Below are 19,159 nucleotides of genomic sequence, written 5' to 3' on the forward strand. Positions count from 1 at the left end.
TTCTCCTTCTAGATTCTGCGTGTACTTGGTGAAAATGCAATTGCAGTCCGAACAAAAGCCATGAAGTGTTTATCTGAAGTTGTTGCTGTAGACCCCAGTATTCTAGCCAGGGTAAAAAAGGAAACATTTATCATATGGCATATGTTCTTCTGTCACAAAATAAGTCTTCGTTTCTTATTTTGCATCCTTGTTTCGTTTGTTTTTTTTCAGCTGGATATGCAGCGAGGAGTTCATGGGCGGCTCATGGATAACTCCACCAGTGTACGAGAAGCAGCTGTGGAGCTGCTTGGCCGATTTGTGCTTTGTCGCCCTCAGCTTGCTGAGCAGTATTATGACATGCTGATTGAAAGGATATTGGTACGGTGACCTGTGGTATTTATGATAAAATAAGTCGTGTTGGAAAACTTGCTGTTAACTGAGCTCGTATGTTTAATAAGCTGGGATGATATTGTTATATCTTATTGCTTGAATGGTGAGCATCATGCTTTAAAAAAAACCTTGTAAATTGTATCACTTGTTTTCAGAGAGGCTTTGTTATGTCGAAAGGTAAACATATACAGAAAGTTGTACTGCATCAGAACCAGGGATATATTCCTTTTGATTCCATTACTAAGGCTCAAATTAGGTGAAATGAGGAATTTTGCTACATTTCTGAAGTCTGAAATATGGGTCATTGAGGGCAGCTTATATATGCTATTTTTAGTGGTTTGAAATGCTTATTAGAGTTTTTGTACTAAAAAAGTGCTAATTTTTTTCTAGATGTTCAGATAAAACACAGTGTTAATTTAACTGTAGGATAACACTAGCTCTTAGCATCCATGTCAGGTTTTTAGTCTAATTGCAGTTTGCTGCAATTAGATGCTAGAAGAAGTTTGTGAAGGGTTTTGGAGCTAAGTAGGTCATGTGCGTACTACACTGCAGAAAGCAATTCAACCTGATATTCAGATTCAACAGATCTTGAATAAGGTGAAATGAAGTGAAAATCTTCCTCTGTCTCCTTAGATGAAACCTAGTAAAATGGAAAAGACTGCTTGCATGTGTCTTATCCATAAGCTTTATCCAAAGGCTTAAAGTATTACCATCCAGATCTATAAGGAGTCTTGTGTATTCCAATAGAGTAGATAAAGCATCATCATATCTGGCTTGTAAGCTCTTGAATTAAGAAAAGGAGTTATGCGTTTGCAACGTCATGAGCTCTTAGATGGGAGGGTATAAATGGAGGAAGTGTTTCAAGATTCTGGGAACTCAGCCAGAACCTTTAGAAAAAGTTATGCTGGGCTTTTGTATAAGTGCACTCCAGAATATTTTACTTGCCTTTTCTAAATAAATTTTGCAAGTCAGATTTGGTGATCTTCAAGTATTAATTTGTATAATACATAAATTAATGTTTCTGATTTGTTTTCAAGAGTGTAATTCTTTTCTCTTCACAGGATACTGGTATCAGTGTCAGAAAAAGAGTCATAAAGATACTTAGGGATATCTGCATTGAACAACCAACGTTCCCCAAAATTACAGAAATGTGTGTGAAAATGATTCGGAGAGTCAATGATGAAGAAGGCATTAAGGTAGAATGAAACATATCCTTCAGAATTTTAATTATCATTATTTTAGTGGTTCCATATTTTGACCAAAAAAAAAATCAGAAAAGAATTACATTGCTCCTTTGTAATATTTATGACTTTTAGGAATTTTTGAGAGCAGATATTTTAGTATATCTTGCATATAACATTAAAAAGTATTAGTCCCTGTTAATTTCATATTAATTCTGAATGTTCGATGAATCAATCATATTCCCCCTAAAACGTTACTTATGTGCTTACACTCTACACTTTGTGCAATGTATATACAGAGGGGCACAAACCTAAGATAATGTATTAAATCATAAGCCTGTTTGATTTGTTTAATTTGGCAAAATAATCTTAAATTTTTTGGGGTAATTTGAAACACAGTTGTAGTGATGTTGTATCAAGCTTTCAGTAGGATTTGAAATCTGCAACTTCGAAACTGCAGCAGATATTTTTACCACTTGAGATACATTAATGGCTTTCTGAGATGACAACAAGCAGATGAGCATCTAGATCCAAGGTGCCTCTGGGAAGGGAGGATGACCTTACTTTCTCTCATTCTTCCCTTTAGCTTTCTAACGATATCAGAAAAAATAGGGCATTATCTTCAATGCATTTTTTACATTTCCATGAATAAGAATAATTTTGGAATCATTTTGTTCATTTTCATTCTCTTCTATTTTGTCCTCCATTCAAAAATGTTGAAAGGGAATATAGTAGTGTGTTTTCCTGAGGAATCCACATTAGTGCAGTAAGATGGTAACTCCATTTTCTGTAGCATCAGTTTCCACTGATTCATTTTGCTGAAGTTTGCATAGAAGTCAGTATAACTCCTGTAGTAGCAGACCCAGGTCTGTCTCAGATAACATTTCCTTCAACAGTCTCACTTAGGTTGCATAGTTTCTTATGAAATGGCATGGAACATCAACAAATCTGTTGTATGGATCTGTTAGAAATAATACTGGTGTAATGATTTAAGTTTATTTATTTATGCTAATATTTTCTTTTCCTGCAGAAATTAGTAAATGAGACATTCCAGAAGCTCTGGTTTACTCCAACTCCACACCATGACAAAGAAGCAATGACAAGGAAAATACTAAACATCACTGATGTGGTACGTTAAACAAATTTAAACTCTGTGTGAAATTCAATTATGTTTTTAGTATCTTTGAAGTATTATCTGTATTTTTTGGAAAAATTTATCAGATGATTTTCTTTTTATCTCCTGGCATGAAATGTATGCGAATATTATTCATCTGATTGAACAGGCTGTAGGAAACTTTAAATGCTCGCTTAATCTACTGGCAATGATAACTGTGACCACACTATATTCAGATTGCATAAAGTACTTGTTCATTTAAAACATAACCACCTTCTAATATATTTAACGTTCTGCAGGAATTGCTAGAAGGAGCGTATAGTTAAGCCTAACTAAGTTCTCTCATAAAAGAAAATTTTCCTCAAACAATTGATAACGTATCAATTGGGTTAATAGGTTAGTAAAAGGTTAATAAGGTGTTTTAATAAATACAGAGTCATGTTCTTACTCAGGGTAAACTAGTGTCTGCATAATCATGTCTTACTTTTTAGGAGCAGCAAATTAAAGGGCTCCAAAATAAATGTCTCTGAAATGAAAATGCTTTAATTTGTAGTGAAAATATGTTGTATAAAGCCACTGTGCTGAAAAGGTGTTTTAATATCAATTATACAAAGATGTAAATATCAAATAAAAGCACTCACTTCATTACTTACAATTATAGGTTTAAACTTCATTCTACTTTATAGAAGTATTTTTACAAAATTATAGTCTAGTGTGCATTTTTCCAATCTGAGAAGTCAGTCAATTTGACTTCAGCTAAATTCTCAGTTCTCCTGCCGGTTCTAGTTTGAAGCACCTGTATGCTGTTTCTGATATATGACACCGGTGAAGGCTTGGTTTGTTTATATAAAAATACATATATATATCTATATATATATATGGGTGTATGTGTGTGTTTGTGTATATATGTATATATACTTTTCTCTGGTGACCAGTGACAGAACCTGAGGGAGTGGCCCGGAGTTATGTCAGGGGAGGTTTGGGTTGGATATTGGAAAAGAGGTTCTTCACGCAGAGGTAGTTGGGCACTGCAACAGGCTCCCCAGGGAAGTGGTCACAGCACCAAGCCTGACAGAGTTCAAGAAGCGTTTGGACAACTCTCTCAGGCACATGGTTGAATTGTTGGGGTGTCCTGTGCAGGGCCAGGAGTAGGACTCAATGATCCTCGTAGGTCCCTTCCAACTCAAGACATTCTGTGGTGTACATGCCTGCTTGTTTTCCATGTGTCAGGCTTGTATTTGTGCTTAAATCTGTGCAAAATGTTCTACAAAACAAAAATTTGTTTTGCATTAGAGCCAGCAGTCTCCAGTAAAATGTGTAGGCTTTATATTGTATGAAATATCAATTCTGGAGTCACTTAAATGAGAACTATTTTTCAAATGCAGAAGAAAGTTTCTTATCTCCATTGTTCTGAATGCATATGAAAATACATCTATGCATGTTTACTGGTCTTTCGAGATGACATCTGTATTGAAGTAATTTTTCCTTAGATACCTTCTTTATTAACCAGTTTATTCTCAAAAATACTTCTAGGTTGCAGCTTGTAGAGATACAGGGTATGATTGGTTTGAACAGCTTCTTCAAAATGTAAGTAATGAATTTTGAATGTATGGTATAATTGTTAGAATTTTAACGTTTCTTTTGGTACTAAACACATAGAAAGGGGACTCCAAGAGCAATCCTTTACAGTAGTCAAATTCAGTTCCTACCCTTTAAATATCTGACCAATTCTGTCTCCATTGGTGCAGTTTTCTTTGTCTCTGACATTAGTTTCTGTCTTTGCAGATCATCTCTTTTAAAAATACTTCACTTCTTAGTTTTGGAGGGATTTTGTTTATTTTTAATTTCTTCATCTCTTCGATAATGAGTGACATAAACACATAGTCCACAGCTAAGATACTTAATTCTGAAATGAGGCACCTAGTGTAATGTAAATTTTTTTTTTTAAATTATAAAGAAGAATATTTTCACATGCAGTGTATTTGCTACACAGTTTAAGGAAGCAATTAATCTTTATAGGAAAAGTTACTTCTGCATTATATTTCATTTGTATCTAATACAGAAATTTCTAAGCACTGAAGTTGCTTTTTTATATCTCTTAACATGTATTGTCATTCTCTACATCTTGTATACGCTGGTTAATTTTCAAGCAAAAAAACCTTTTTGAGTTTATCCTAGCCTGGAGTGTCGTGAAAATAGATAACCAAGTAAATCAGAGCCTCTTCATTAAGAGCCTCTTCGGTGAAGAAAAGGCTACAGTATGATCTCAGTGCTTCTTAGATATTAAAAGGATTTTCATGGACAGTACCCGAAGTCATATGAAAGAAGGCTAAACAGTTTTGATAAAACTGTTAGATCCTCATTTGATATTTTAGCTTAGTGTCAAAAACATTTGTTTTGAATTTACTCTTTATTTCTATAAGCTCTTTATTTCCAACTCCTGTTAATTTCTGCATTGTTCCATTAAGCATAAGGTCACCTTTCATCTCAATGCAAAAAATAGTAGAACTTCTATGGATTCTTATTGCAGTTAGTTTTTCTTTACTTATCTTTGATTTTGGTTTGTTTTTCTAAATTCACATAATTTTTTCTTCAACTTGTAAGCTTTATGGAGAATTAAATACTTTTGTAGTCTAAAATCCTTGTGTATCTGTAGTAATTGTTATAAAACCAACGTGTATCCTGTGCAAATAAATGCAGCATTAGTACTAAACCATTTTCTGTTTCATCTGCTACAGCTGTTGAAGTCGGAAGAGGATGCCTCATATAAACCTGTGAAGAAAGCCTGTACTCAACTCGTTGACAATTTGGTTGAGCACATTCTTAAATATGAAGAATCTTTATCAGGTAATAAAATATAAAACTCAACTAAAGTCCTTTTAATTTTATATGACACTGTAACAGTTGTTGAAACCACTGTTGCAAAAGGTTACTGTTACAGAGTTCCTGTTACAAAGCTGATTGTAATGAATTATTGCTACTAAGTTCATTATGAACTTTTGAGCACTGTATAATAATAAGGCTTCCCTGATTTTCACTAGCTAACCACAATAACAGAACTACTTTTAAAATAACTTTTTCAGGCTTTCAGATCACTAAAATCAAAACAAATGTGGCAAGTTTTATTTGCATTAGTATGTTCTACAGTTGTAATAGGACTCATTGACTGGGCTAGTCTTCTGTGTACAGTAAGGAGTTTAAAAACTAGTGATGTCTTTGAAGCATCTTTGCTTCGTTTTTCAAGTATTTTTGGTCACAGGCAAATGTTAACACATTATGTTCTCACCTCTATTAAGAATATTCTGATTTGATCTTGTAAGAGGTGCAATGAAAAAAATATTCAAACAATGCTTAGGCATATGTTTTTCATTGCTTAAGCAGCACTTGGACTTTATATCATTTTTGTATTTTGTGATCTTTTGCAGATTCTGACAACAAAGGTGTGAATTCTGGTCGATTGGTTGCTTGCATAACCACTTTGTTCTTATTCAGTAAAATAAGGCCCCAGCTGATGGTCAAACATGCCATGACGATGCAGCCATACCTGACCACTAAATGTAGTGTAAGTAGAGAAAATCAGTCTTTCTTTTTCCCTAGATAATTGAGCATGAAAACAGCTGTCATGTATACTTGCGGCAATTGAAGGTAGAAGGAAAAGAAAATTTAATATTGTGGGTTTACTTTGTGGGTATCATAGCTTTGAAAGTTACTAGGTCCTTTTGAAGATCTCTGTAGCTTCTAAGATGTTCTTCCTCATCTTCTACCTCCACATTTTACAGCCAAGTGAAACTGAAACCTGTGCTGCCTCTTTCCCAGTTTTTCTCCTGTTATAAAATAATTTCATAAAATTGTTTTGGTTTATAGTCACAGTTTTAACAGTAGTTAATATTTAACATATGAGTCTTAAGACTAAGGATAACATTGCATAAGATAGAGTGATCTAATATATAGCAAATATATGAGAAGGAAAGTGTCTTGATCCATCCTCTTCCAGACTTCATCTCTCACTTCTGTAGCTCTAGTGCTCTTGTATTCCTCTGTAAGACATTGTAGAGAGCTCTCATACAGAAATCCTCCCCAGCTCTGGTCTCTGAAACCCTGCAGTGATTTCTGCCCTTTATATCTGACACTCCTGATCTGGTAGAAGGAGCAGGGCAGCCATGGCTCAAGGAGGAGCATGGGTGGGTGGCAGCAATGCCTTTCATTAGGTCAGCTGCCCAGGGCAGCCTTGAAGAGTAATTATTACCAGCTTAGATTGGAAATACAGCCTGGCATTTTCCAGGTGCAGCCCTGGTGTGTTCTCTGGGCACATTTTCAACAGACTGTTAGAGCTGTTTCTGAACAAACAGTATAGGAAAGAGTAATCTGATTATTTACCTGCTGCAGCTTGTTTGGTGGGTTGCATCTGTTTTATACTTACACAGGTTGAGATGAATCATAGAATTACCACTGACAGCTTGAATAGGTCAAATAGCTTGACAGTAGTATTTGGGATTTATTCTATCCTGATTAGTGAGCTTGATTTGTCAAAAGACCATTTCAGGATGTCTCTGTAATAGATAAATATAGATAAATATTTTCCATAGGTTTCCATAGGTTCCATACTTAAAATACATTTACAGTCATGATAATGCAATCCAGTAATAATTTTTATTTTAACTTCTACACTTGTACACATTATCATTTTTTCTTTAAACCACATTAAGTCATAGCACAACTTCATTTTGATGCTGATACCAGTTTCCAGATGTTGTGCATTCTCTAGTTTGCCTGTGTCTGGAAGAGTTCCTGAATTTCTTGTAGGACTCCAGAAAATTATGAGACCAAAAGTTTTTCAGGTCTGATAGAGCCATGATGAGAGTTGTAATTCTGCTTATCCAGTCCTTTTTTTTCCCAGAACTTCTGTAGTAAACAGAACTAAATTTCATAGTAATACACAATTTAATAGCAGATGTAAATATATAAATATTGTTTTAGATATTTACAAAATATCTTAAATATTTGGGATTTTTAACTATCCCTGCATATTAGTAATACTTAGCTTATAGGTAACATGACCAGAAATGTTAAACACTGTGTATGCTGTTGTTTCAGACCCAGAATGATTTCATGGTGATCTGCAATGTTGCAAAAATCTTAGAGCTTGTAGTGCCACTAATGGAGCACCCAAGTGAAACCTTTCTTGCCACTATTGAGGAAGACCTCATGAAACTCATCATCAAATATGGCATGACAGTAAGCTTTTAATTGCTACTATTCTGTTGATTCCATTTCACGTGGAGTTTGGTTTAAAGACAACGCCATAAAATTCAGTGTACTTGGTTTACCAGAGTTTGTACGTGATGTTGTTATTTTTTAATAAGTTCAGGCAGTCCAGGAGATGGACATAACATTATATCTGTTAGATTATTAATTTTAGTTCAGCATAGCTTTTTGCTGCATAACTTCACAAAAATCTCAAGTTTAACTTCTAAATATACAATTCATTTTTTCTTCCTTGCTTCTAGGTTGTTCAGCATTGTGTGAGCTGTCTTGGGGCTGTTGTGAACAAGGTCACCCAGAACTATAAATTTGTATGGGCCTGTTTTAATAGATACTACGGTAAGTAAAATCACAAGTAGTTGTCACTTTTCAGTTTTGGCTACAAGTCTTATCTCAGTGATACACCACAATTAAACACTGTAATAAAAACTTCTGTCTTACTGCAGGTGCACTTTCTAAATTAAAAAATCAACACCAAGAAGACCCCAACAGTACAATACTAACTGCCAATAAACCAGCACTCCTTAGGTCACTTTTCACTGTTGGAGCACTGTGTCGGCATTTTGATTTTGATCAGGAAGATTTTAAGGGCAACAGTAAGGTAAAACAACTTTTATTTACTCTCCGTGTCTTAGATATATTGAATGCTCCACTTCAAGTTGAAAGCACACTACTCGTAATTCCTCAGAGCTATGTATTTTTCTGTAATGGATATGGTATAGCTTTTTGTGGTTTTGCAAAGGCTATGCAGTAAGATTGTGTGTCTTCTTTTTCTTTTTGATATTTATGCTTTTGTAAGAGATTAAAAACATCAGTTTCATCTTCAAATAGCTATTATTTTTGTTTTAATTTGCTCAGGTTAACATTAAGGATAAAGTACTTGAACTGCTGATGTATTTTACGAAGCATTCAGATGAAGAAGTACAGACAAAAGCCATTATTGGCCTTGGTAAGAAATATTAATAGTTTTTATTATTTTTGCTCCAGTAAAAATCTATGTCTATCGGTAGGAATTCCTGTATTTCTTTAGTCACAAGGGAGTTTGTTTAAAATCAAAATTTACTGCATGTTTGGTTTGAGAACTGGCTATAGAAAACCTGTCAAAAGGTTGCTAGTTGCATAATTCTGCATCAGACTGGGTGCTTTTGACAGTGAATGCCTTTTGATGTATGACCAAGTTGTAAAGTGCAGCAGATTTCCAAGGTAATGAAGATGTTATTTTTTTCTCCAAAAGCAAGTATATTGTAACTCCAAACCTTGTTTTTCAGTCCACAAGGTAAAAAAGTGCTGGAGCAGACACTGTGCAGGAGTCAAGGGAACCCTGGCAGTTTATACTGGCTGAGTGGCCTTTGTGAGATTAGCATGGCATTTCAGTGATTTCAGTGGTGAATGAACTGCCACTGTCTGATTCATATCATGTTCATTTTCTGCTTCTCTGTCTACATCTGAGAGAATCTTATTTGGGCAGATAGGCCTTGGTTTCTGGGAAGGTTCAATTCAGGGTTATTGCTTGATCTAAAGTAAGTTGTCTCCCAGGCATGCGAGCTTCCATTGTATGATTTAACTGTGGACAAGATGTTTGCCTCTTTATGTTGCTATTTAGGGGACTTTTTAGATATTCTGCTTCAATTCAGCTTAGGGCTTTGAGGATAAGGACCAAGATTGAATCTTCATTTCATGTTCTGTGAGAAACTATTTCAGACAGCTGAGCAGGATCAATGGCATTGGAGTTGCCTCTGTTGTGGGAGCAGTGCTATGGAATACTTGGAGTTTTTCCAAGCATTACATCAATGTATACAACACAACTATAGTCCAGTCCAACTTATTTGTACTCTACAGAATAATGCCTGTGGGGTAGGAACTGTATTCCTTAACCATAGGCTTGATTACTTTGTTCATAGATTTGGAATATTCTGCATTTGCCAAAAATGTTTCTAAATTATAGACTGAATTGTGATGGGTTTTAGGCAAGGGGTTAAAATAGGGATGGCTGTCCATAGTAATTCATCAGATATTTTTTTTCTCCGCTTTAAGTCTTTATTTTAATTAAACCTTACTTTTTTTAGTGATACATCGATTTCATCTGAGCACTGGTTCCATTCTGAGGGTAGCTGTTAGATGTATGTAAAGAGTGTAAATTTCCATCCTATAGGCTGCTAGTTGAGCAAAGTTGTCAAAGTCATTCAATGTTTGTGAGCAGCAATAAAGTGAAAAGGACTAGCAAGCTAATTCAACATCAGTACATGGTGAAAGGTGTCACATGAAGAATGTGTACTTTCCTGTCAGCATATCATTTCAGTAAGGACATTCAACAGTTTTAGCCTTTGCTTTGAGATGTGCTGCTGCTGTTGAAGAGTTAAGCTTAACCCTAAACTTAATAATTATGGTTGGTTATGCTTCTCTTCCAGATGTGTATTTACAAAGCAAGTTGAGGATATAAACTTTTGTTAGTAAATTTAGCTAAACTTGTAAGTACCTAACAGTTAATATCTTAGTCAAGTTCAGTGCTTACTCTAAAGACTGTTAATAGAGTGAAAACAAAAGCATGAAGAATAATGATGTGATGGCATCTCTTGAGATGTGAAGTCAATCCTTAAAAAAACACAAGTGCCTTTCTTCATCTCCTATGACAGCTGTGCCAAGTAAGATTTCTTCCCCAGTTGACCAGGGATGGAAAAATACAAATTTCCCTGAGAACACTGGTGGTTTAGATGCCTTAAAGCGAATGAAGACAAACGTGATGTGGGTTGTTACAAATACATCCATGTGCTTTTCGTTTTTAAAATTAACCTTAAAAATGGGTTGGACGTTGGACGTGGTCAAGTTACAAACACCAGTATACACTTGTATAGAGTGCACAATCATACCACATACTCCTAAGACCACTATAATTCCTTTCCCTCCTCTTTTCCCACCTGCTTCTCTGCTTCTTGCTTTGAGACCAAAAGGGGATTTTAGCACACTGAGGTCTTGCCTTGGACTTAGCCTTTACCTACACTGTCTTTTTGTTGTAAGGAGCCAGTTTTAAAAATGTGACTCAGTCTTCCCTCTGTTATAGCTATTTTTATACATTGTTCTTGCATAATTTTATTTTCTTTCATTTTTCCTCTCATTCTTCTTTTATGTTTCTATATCTTCTGTGTGTTCATTCAAAAGCTGAGTTTCCTGCAGTCATAAAAAATATATTTAATGTCTGCTTTTCCTCAACAGTATTTTAAAAAGTAATCAAATAGTTAAATGTAAATTAAATGGGGGTGTTATGGTTCCATTACTGTTTTTTATGATACTGCATAAGAGTTTGTCAGCAACACTTATAAACTTATGTACACAATCTAAAATTGTATATATTACTACTAATTTAGAAAAATTTTTATGAAATACAGACTTAAGAACAGCTGGTTCCTTGGCAAGGGTAAGGCTGCAGCTAAAAACAGTTCTGGAGCGTGTATTTCCAACACATGTAGTCTTGGGAACACTTCAGATAGTTTTCAAGAAAAGACCTTAATAGATACATGAATAATGATATCAAGAGGCATAAATGTTACTGTGTTCACAGCTGATTTTTTTGTTCTATTATGATGTTAAATATTCATGATATTTATCAATTTTCACACTTCTTCTCTGCCTCCATATAAGTAACACTGTACAGTTTCAGAAGAATGTTTATCTCCAATAGTATTAGAAAAATAACAGGTAATTTTTAGTAATGTTCCTTTTTTGTTCTTGTGAGAACTCCTAGTCATTGAGATGCAGCCACTATACTGGACCTGGATCCAGACCTGTATAACTTTTTAGTGCAGCCACCCTGAGTCAACATACCATTTTATCCCTCAAACAGAGTCATGGTTAATAGAACTGTCATGGCTATCAGAACTTCTTATAAGCTATAGATGGTGTCCATATGGAAATGCAATACTGTTTAGACTAGAAAAAGCTATGCTGTTGGGAGGAGATAAATTTCATACCTCTCTATTGAAGGACTTAAATGCAGAAATACAATTTCTAGATAATAATAATGAGGACTATTTCTTCTTTTTTCCACCCTTAGGATTTGCATTTATCCAGCACCCAAGTTTAATGTTTGAACAGGAAGTGAAGACTCTGTACAACAGCATTCTTTCAGATAAGAACTGTTCAGTAAACTTAAAAATTCAGGTGTTAAAAAATCTCCAGACCTACTTGCAGGAGGAGGATACACGTATGCAGCAGGCAGACAGAGACTGTAAGTGCCGAGTTCTGTGCTAACGAGGCATGCATAACTTGACTTTGTTGCATACAATTACTATGTGTCTGCACTGACTCAAAATTGTAATCAGATCTGTAGTATGTACCCAAAGTATTTTATAAGTATTTAAAAAGAGGTTTTTGCATAATAGGTGTATTATTTACTTTCAAGATATAATAAATTTATACTTACAGTATAAATGCTGGAAGGAGTCCAGAATACGTAATTGCTATAATGATGGTAGTAATAATTTTTATCGAAAAACCCTCTAAGTTTAATTTGCAGATAAAAAATACAACTTTTTTTTTAAATTAAAAGCCTTTATTAAGGAATAAGACTTGAATTAAAATAGTTTCTCTGTAGTTTTTTATATATATTTAGACATCAACAAACGTGGATAGTGCCTTCCTAAATCTTTGTTCGCGAAGCCTAGCCATGATGATGATAGACATCAGACTGTTCTCTGTTTCATGCCATCATTTTAAGACAGCTGAAATGTGTATTTATTGTGAACCTAAAAAATCAGCATACATCAAGTAAGGCAAAGCAAGTGATTATACCGTGGTGAGTATGCTGTTGCTTTTGTCCTTTTCACAGGGAAAAAAGTAGCAAAACAGGAAGACCTGAAAGAAATGGGTGATATTTCCTCAGGGATGAGTAGTTCCATCATGCAGCTATATCTCAAACAGGTCCTTGAGGCTTTCTTTCATAACCAGTCCAGTGTACGCCACTTTGCTCTAAATGTCATTGCACTGACGTTAAACCAGGGCCTCATCCATCCTGTTCAGGTATGATAAGTTTTTGTGCTGAGACTTCTTGTTATTCATGTTTTAAGAGGCTTTCACGCTTACTACGTAAATTTCCAGGTTTTCTCTTCTAGTTAAGTTACAATAATTTCTTATTGTAGCAAGAGGCTTTTACAGAAAGCATATTTTGAAATCTCCTTTATGTTGTTTATCCAGTGAGATTCCACATTATCTGTATTGTCTACTTTTGGATTATGATGTAAAACCCCAGGCAGTTCCTAAAGAGCATGTAGAAATATACACTGGAGCGTATTTCTATTATGAATTCAAGGTTTACACTTTATCCTGTGTCAACTTGCTTCCACCTGAATCCCTGTATGCTCCAAACACTATGGAACTGCACAGTCAGTGTTAGAACTTCAGTCATCATTTCCATTATTCTTTGCTTATACCATGTTTTTGTAATTAATTTTTGATACTGCAGCCACTGCACATGTCCTAAGTGGTGTTTTGGGGTTTTTTTTAATGAAATTATCTGTATGCTAAATTGACTTTAGAGTTTGACAAACAGGGAAGTACTCATAACTTCTTTAGAATGCTAGTGTGTCACAGTATATTGTACTATTAACTTGCAAAAAGTAATTAGGTGGTAAGTTGCATGGAGCTTCCTATTCTAGTTTCTGCAGTAGGAACAAAGCACAAAAAACAAAAAGAAGGTACAATACCTCTGAATAATCATTTCATTTGTTTTTCAAGTGCGTGCCGTACTTAATTGCTATGGGCACAGATCCAGAGCCCTCCATGCGAAATAAAGCTGACCAGCAGTTGGTGGAAATAGACAAAAAATATGCTGGGTTCATTCATGTAAGTAATTCTAATTTAACATATTACAGAATACTGTTATATTCTTTAGTGGTTTAACATCTGAGTATGCTTTAACTACAGAAAAAGGAGTATAAAAAGTCACAGATAAACAATAACTAAGCAATTGTAAAGATGATCTTAACTCTTTCCCCTGTTCGGATATTTCTGTTCTGAGAAACAGGATAAAATAATTTGAAGTGTCTCTTCTAGTACAAAATTTCCTTTATTTTTGTACTATTTTCCACACTGAGTAGTACTTGATAAGAGGGAAGGACAAGTGTTTCATAATGTTTAGCAGTGATTTTCCTGTATCAATGGAGTAGGGAGAACACCGTGTAACAGTTGATTAAGTCCTTAGTGTATGTGTATTAGAATGTACAAGGCACCAAGGCTTTATAAATTGTAATCTAAGCAGGAGGAGCATAGGAAGCTGTTTAGATCCGATGAATCTTGCTGAAAGGAAAACCTGAGAGCTAAGTGAGGACATGTGGAGTTGTGGCATTGTGCCAATCGTTCTGCTTAAGGTCTGAAATTAAGCTGCAGCATTCTCCTTATTTTAGAAAATCCCAGTCTAGGTTCAGTGTGTGTACTGCACTGTAGGACTTTTAATGTGTGCTTGTATTCTACTGCAATGGGAGCATGCTGGTGGCATCCAAACAGATACCTAATCCATTAGATGAAGCGTAGCAGATCGAATTTGGTATGTTAGGTAGCTGGGATTTAACACAGTATATAGGTGCAGAGACAACTTCTCTGAACAGCAGCAGAGTATGAAGAGAATTGAATATGCAGTCTAACTAGAGATTCAGTTTGTTCTGAAGCTGGAGCGGGACCCTTGAATTAAGTAAAATCAACCGGAAATTATAGGATATATGAAAAGAAAAACCAAACAAACCTCATTTTCTGTTTGTTAGTCCTATTGCACTCATATAGATTCAGTTGGTTTCCCTACAAATGATACCAGGCATGTACATTTGGTAAAATATTCTGTTCATGTATGAACACATTTCAGTGTTCTTGAAAATCGTTTAAATTGAAGTACCTGGATGTAGTGGGTAGACAAATTAGCTGTATGTTTCTGGCAGAATTTACGGTCAAAGCAATTCACAAGAAATTCTGATCTCTGACACAAGTTTTCAACTCAAAAGGTAATATTGCCTCAGTACATGTTTTGAATTTAAACTTAAGATGAGCATCCCTTTAAAAAGAGTAAGTTGTAGTGCTTTGGAAGCAATGGTTTGAGTAAAAACAAATACATTTCCATTTCAGATGAAAGCAGTGGCTGGTATGAAGATGTCTTACCAGGTACAACAGGCAATTAATACCTGCCCGAAAGATCCTGTAAGAGGTTTTAGACATGATGAGTCATCCAGTGCATTGTGCTCACACCTGTACTCCATGATCCGAGGGAACCGTCAACACAGACGAGCCTTTCTCATTTCTTTACTCAACCTCTTTGATGATACTGCAGTAAGTACCACATTTCTTTCACTTAAAAAGAAGCTAAAATGCAGCATTAGAAGCTTAAATTCTCCTTTTACAATGTATTTTTGCAACATAATTATTGACAGCTATTTCCCTAATGTACTTTTTTTGCTTTGTAATATAAGGTATTTATCTATATAATAGAATGCATTTGTTACTTTTATGTAACTCTGTACCTTTTTATACTCAGTTTGGACTGATCAGAAATAGTGTGTCTTTGAGTATGACTAAATTTTGCATGTATATATATTTTGTGTAGGGTGGGTTTGGGTGGGTATATAGAATAAAAATTCTGATAATTGTTTTGTTCCATACTGTTAGGAACACAGGATAAGTGTATGAATCCAAGATATTTGTATGTGTATTTATATAAATTTTTTCTTTAACTTGCAGAAAACAGAGGTGAATATGCTTTTGTACATAGCCGACAATCTAGCCTGTTTTCCTTACCAAACACAGGAGGAGCCGCTGTTTATAATGCATCATATAGACATTACACTATCAGTTTCTGGTAGCAACCTACTACAGTCATTTAAAGAGGTATATGCATTTATATTTATTATAGTGGCAACATAAGCTGCTCTATAACATGCTAGATTTTTCAGTGTACCATTATTATGGTGTGGACTAGTAGCATTGCTTTGTATGTAACCAGTAGTAAAAAACCAAGCAACACTACCTGTTCTGACCTGCATCTCATAGACGCTAGTTCAAAACTACTTACATTGCTGCTTATGTTAATAAAAAAGAATGATGAATTTTGAGATCAATGCTATATAATTTCCCAATATGGCTGAATAATAATTAATTGCATGCATTCTGGAAGTACATGAATAATCATGGGATACTAGTTTATTGTGGTTGGTTGTATAATTTTAATAATAAAATCCAGTTGACAATTTATTTTGTTATCAAGTGGCGGTTGCATTCATGTTGCCTGAGAGACTTGAAATACATAGTTTGTTACGAGAGAGGGGTGGGCAATGTTTCTTAAGGCAACACATAAGAACCTGAATCATGATAAGTATCTGTTGTTATGGCAATACACAACCCTGTAATTAAAAAGCCCCTGCTTCTTAAAGATTTCAGTGTCTTTCTTTCCTGAACAACTTTTAACAGTAGAAGGTGCAAACTGTCAGGAATCAAACCTCTTTCTAGAATGTCCAGTCCAACTAATAAGTACAGGTCAAACTTGATGCCTGAACATACAGTGCCTGGAAAGTACATTGCTTTGAACTCTTACCCTACTGAAGTTGATTTTTAATCTGCTAGAAAGAGACGTGCTAGAAAGCACATTCTTGAAACTGAGGACCAGTGTGTAGCACCCAGCATAGAAAGGATAAGATCCTGGTTAGGACACGTTATTGTCTATGTCATGAAAAATCATACCATGTGCAGTAATAATGCACATATGAAATTCTGTAGCTCTACAAGTAGTAGAACTAATAATAGAATCATAGAATGGTTTGGGTTGGAAGATCACCTAGTTCCAGCCCCCTCTCATAGGCAGGGACACCTTTCATTAGACCAGATTGCTTAGAGCCCCATCCAGCCTGGCCTTGAACACTTTCAGGGATTAGATAAACACCTCTAGGGGTGGGGCGATGGATTATTATTATTAATACTGTCTATGATCACTTTGCTCAGCAGTGTAGTTAGTGTCATAGAATTTTAAGAGATGAGGATTTAAACCATCTTGGATGAGGATTTAAACCATCTTGGACTAGTCTATACCAAAGTATGTGTGGAAGTTTCCATGACACACAGAAATAGGATCCAAGTGAAAGAAAAACAGAATTTTCTTTCTAATTTATTATATTTGGCCTTCTGCCGTATTTTACTGTAACTGCTAATAAACTTAAGCAGTCTTTTAAGGATAGCATGTCATGGGAATGCTTGTTGTTTCAGTTTCTTGCAAAAAGCTCTAGGCTTTGGATAAATTTTTCAGTATCTTTTTGCCATAAAGAAATTTAAAATTATCAAGTTATAAATTAATAATCTTGTTCAGAGAATTCTTGCTTATTTATACCAGTAATGATTTTGAAAAGATTTTTTTAGAAACATACATGGTACTTACTCTAATTTTGGAATGTGTGTTAACTCCTCTACCTTGCAGTCTATGGTGAAAGACAAAAAAAAGGAAAGAAAGCCTTCATCAGATGAGGAGAGTGAGAGTGACAGTAACAGTGGCAGCGAAAGTGAGGAGGAAGCTTCTAAGCCTCGGAGATTACGGAAACGAGTGGACTCTGATTCAGATTCTGATGAAGAAAATGACATAAATGCTGTGATGAAATGTTTACCTGAAAATTCAGCTCCTTTAATTGAATTTGCTAATGTCTCCCAAGGCATATTATTACTTTTGATGCTGAAACAGCATTTAAAGAACCTCTGTGGATTCTCTGATAGGTAAGGCTATTTAGATAATAGACGACTCATTGTGCAGTGAGTTATTTGTAAGGATTAGGTTTGGGAGATATTTTTCTTTAAGTTGATCATAACTACTTGTTTAAGCAATAGATTTTTGTAAAAGAGAAACCAAATGTGTTAAGTTGAAGGTAATGGAACTCTGAGTTAGAAAAAGCAATGATTTCATTTCTTACCATGTTGTCTATTGTATATGGAATTATTAAAATACAACTAGTTGAAGATTTTTAAAGCTCTTTGTTCAAATTACTCTGGACTTCCCTTAAAAGCTCTTCTCCACTGTTTTCTTTAAACAGTAAAATTCAAAAATATTCTCCATCTGAATCTGCAAAAGTTTATGATAAAGCTATAAACAGGAAGACAGGAGTGCATTTCCATCCAAAACAAACTTTGGATTTTCTGCGAAGTGATATGGCTAATTCCAAGATCACTGAAGAAGTGAAGAGGAGTATAGTAAAACAGTACTTAGATGTAAGTAAAGTTGCTTTGCAGAAAACCTGAAATCCTTTCAAACTAGGTAATACAGTATAAACTTGAAAGTACATGCTGATGTACTGGATGAAGATTTCAAAATTTTAAGTTCCTAGTCATCTGATGTGATATGCTGACCTTCCTTTCAGGATGTTTAGCAGGACTATTTCAAAGGCTTCTAATAAGTTTAAACACAATGCAAAGTAATTTCAGCTAAAGAATATTCACCTTTATGGAGTATTTTCTAGTTTCAGGTATCCATCTTGTGTATCGCTCCTGTATAATTTGTTCACTTTATCCCTGTCTGTTTCCATCATGGGAGCAGAGACTAGGTGTAGTTTATTAACTGTTCCCCCTCTCCCAATAACAATTGAGAAAACTTGCCATTTTTGAAAACGCAGGAAGAAATTTTATGTATCTACTAAAAAAAGATAGCGAAGTTAAGTTTGTAGAACAAAACATAAGCTGTTCATGTTTGAAGTTGCCTGTGGTTTGTTTTACTCTGTTTCTTTATGTTGCTATTTGTTTCATCCTTAATGTAATGTGACATAAATGTCTACTTTTAAAGTTACAATGTGGACTAATCTTTTTTTTAATAGTTCAAGCTCCTTATGGAACATTTGGATCCTGATGAAGAGGAAGAAGATGGAGAGGTGTCAGCTAGCACAAATGCTCGGAACAAAGCAATTACCTCGCTGCTGGGAGGAGGCAGCCCTAAAAACAATGCAGCTGAGACAGAGGACGATGAAAGTGATGGGGAGGATAGAGGAGGAGGCACTTCAGGGGTGAGGCGGAGGAGGAGTCAACGTATTTCGCAGCGTATTACGTAAAATGATTTTTATGTGCTTATATTGTCAGTTTATTATATTAAATGTACACCAAGTAATGTAATCCACATGAAAAAAGCATTTTGTAGATAGAGATTCTCTACTTAACCGTTTATACAACTTTTGTAGAAAGTTTAACAGAAAAGACAATAAAAAAAAAACCAAACTAGAAAATGAGATTTATCCCGTAT

At 35.0% G+C, this 19,159-nt stretch overlaps 1 protein-coding gene across 6 annotated transcripts in view; it reads left to right on the forward strand.

The window, feature by feature from the left end:
• Window positions 1-19,159, forward strand: part of NIPBL (NIPBL, cohesin loading factor) — a 158,308-nt gene that overhangs the window by 137,821 nt on the left and 1,328 nt on the right. For 5 of the 6 annotated variants that reach the window (XM_017823616.1, XM_017823615.1, XM_017823620.1 and 2 more), the window contains 19 exons: window positions 13-111; window positions 211-357; window positions 1,431-1,565; window positions 2,581-2,679; window positions 4,198-4,251; window positions 5,403-5,511; window positions 6,090-6,226; window positions 7,759-7,899; window positions 8,172-8,265; window positions 8,373-8,527; window positions 8,785-8,875; window positions 11,975-12,148; window positions 12,749-12,939; window positions 13,654-13,761; window positions 15,031-15,231; window positions 15,640-15,786; window positions 17,363-17,652; window positions 17,967-18,141; window positions 18,741-18,926. In XM_017823616.1, the coding sequence (XP_017679105.1) occupies window positions 13-111; window positions 211-357; window positions 1,431-1,565; window positions 2,581-2,679; window positions 4,198-4,251; window positions 5,403-5,511; window positions 6,090-6,226; window positions 7,759-7,899; window positions 8,172-8,265; window positions 8,373-8,527; window positions 8,785-8,875; window positions 11,975-12,148; window positions 12,749-12,939; window positions 13,654-13,761; window positions 15,031-15,231; window positions 15,640-15,786; window positions 17,363-17,652; window positions 17,967-18,141; window positions 18,741-18,926 (2,733 nt within the window). Of the gene's footprint in view, window positions 1-12; window positions 112-210; window positions 358-1,430; window positions 1,566-2,580; window positions 2,680-4,197; window positions 4,252-5,402; window positions 5,512-6,089; window positions 6,227-7,758; window positions 7,900-8,171; window positions 8,266-8,372; window positions 8,528-8,784; window positions 8,876-11,974; window positions 12,149-12,748; window positions 12,940-13,653; window positions 13,762-15,030; window positions 15,232-15,639; window positions 15,787-17,362; window positions 17,653-17,966; window positions 18,142-18,740; window positions 18,968-19,159 lie in introns of all 6 variants that reach the window. The other variant, XM_017823617.1, reaches the window with a different exon arrangement.

Source organism: Lepidothrix coronata, unplaced genomic scaffold, assembly GCF_001604755.1.
Source record: "Lepidothrix coronata isolate B3197 unplaced genomic scaffold, Lepidothrix_coronata-1.0 Scaffold104, whole genome shotgun sequence".
NCBI classification, from domain to species: domain Eukaryota; kingdom Metazoa; phylum Chordata; class Aves; order Passeriformes; family Pipridae; genus Lepidothrix; species Lepidothrix coronata.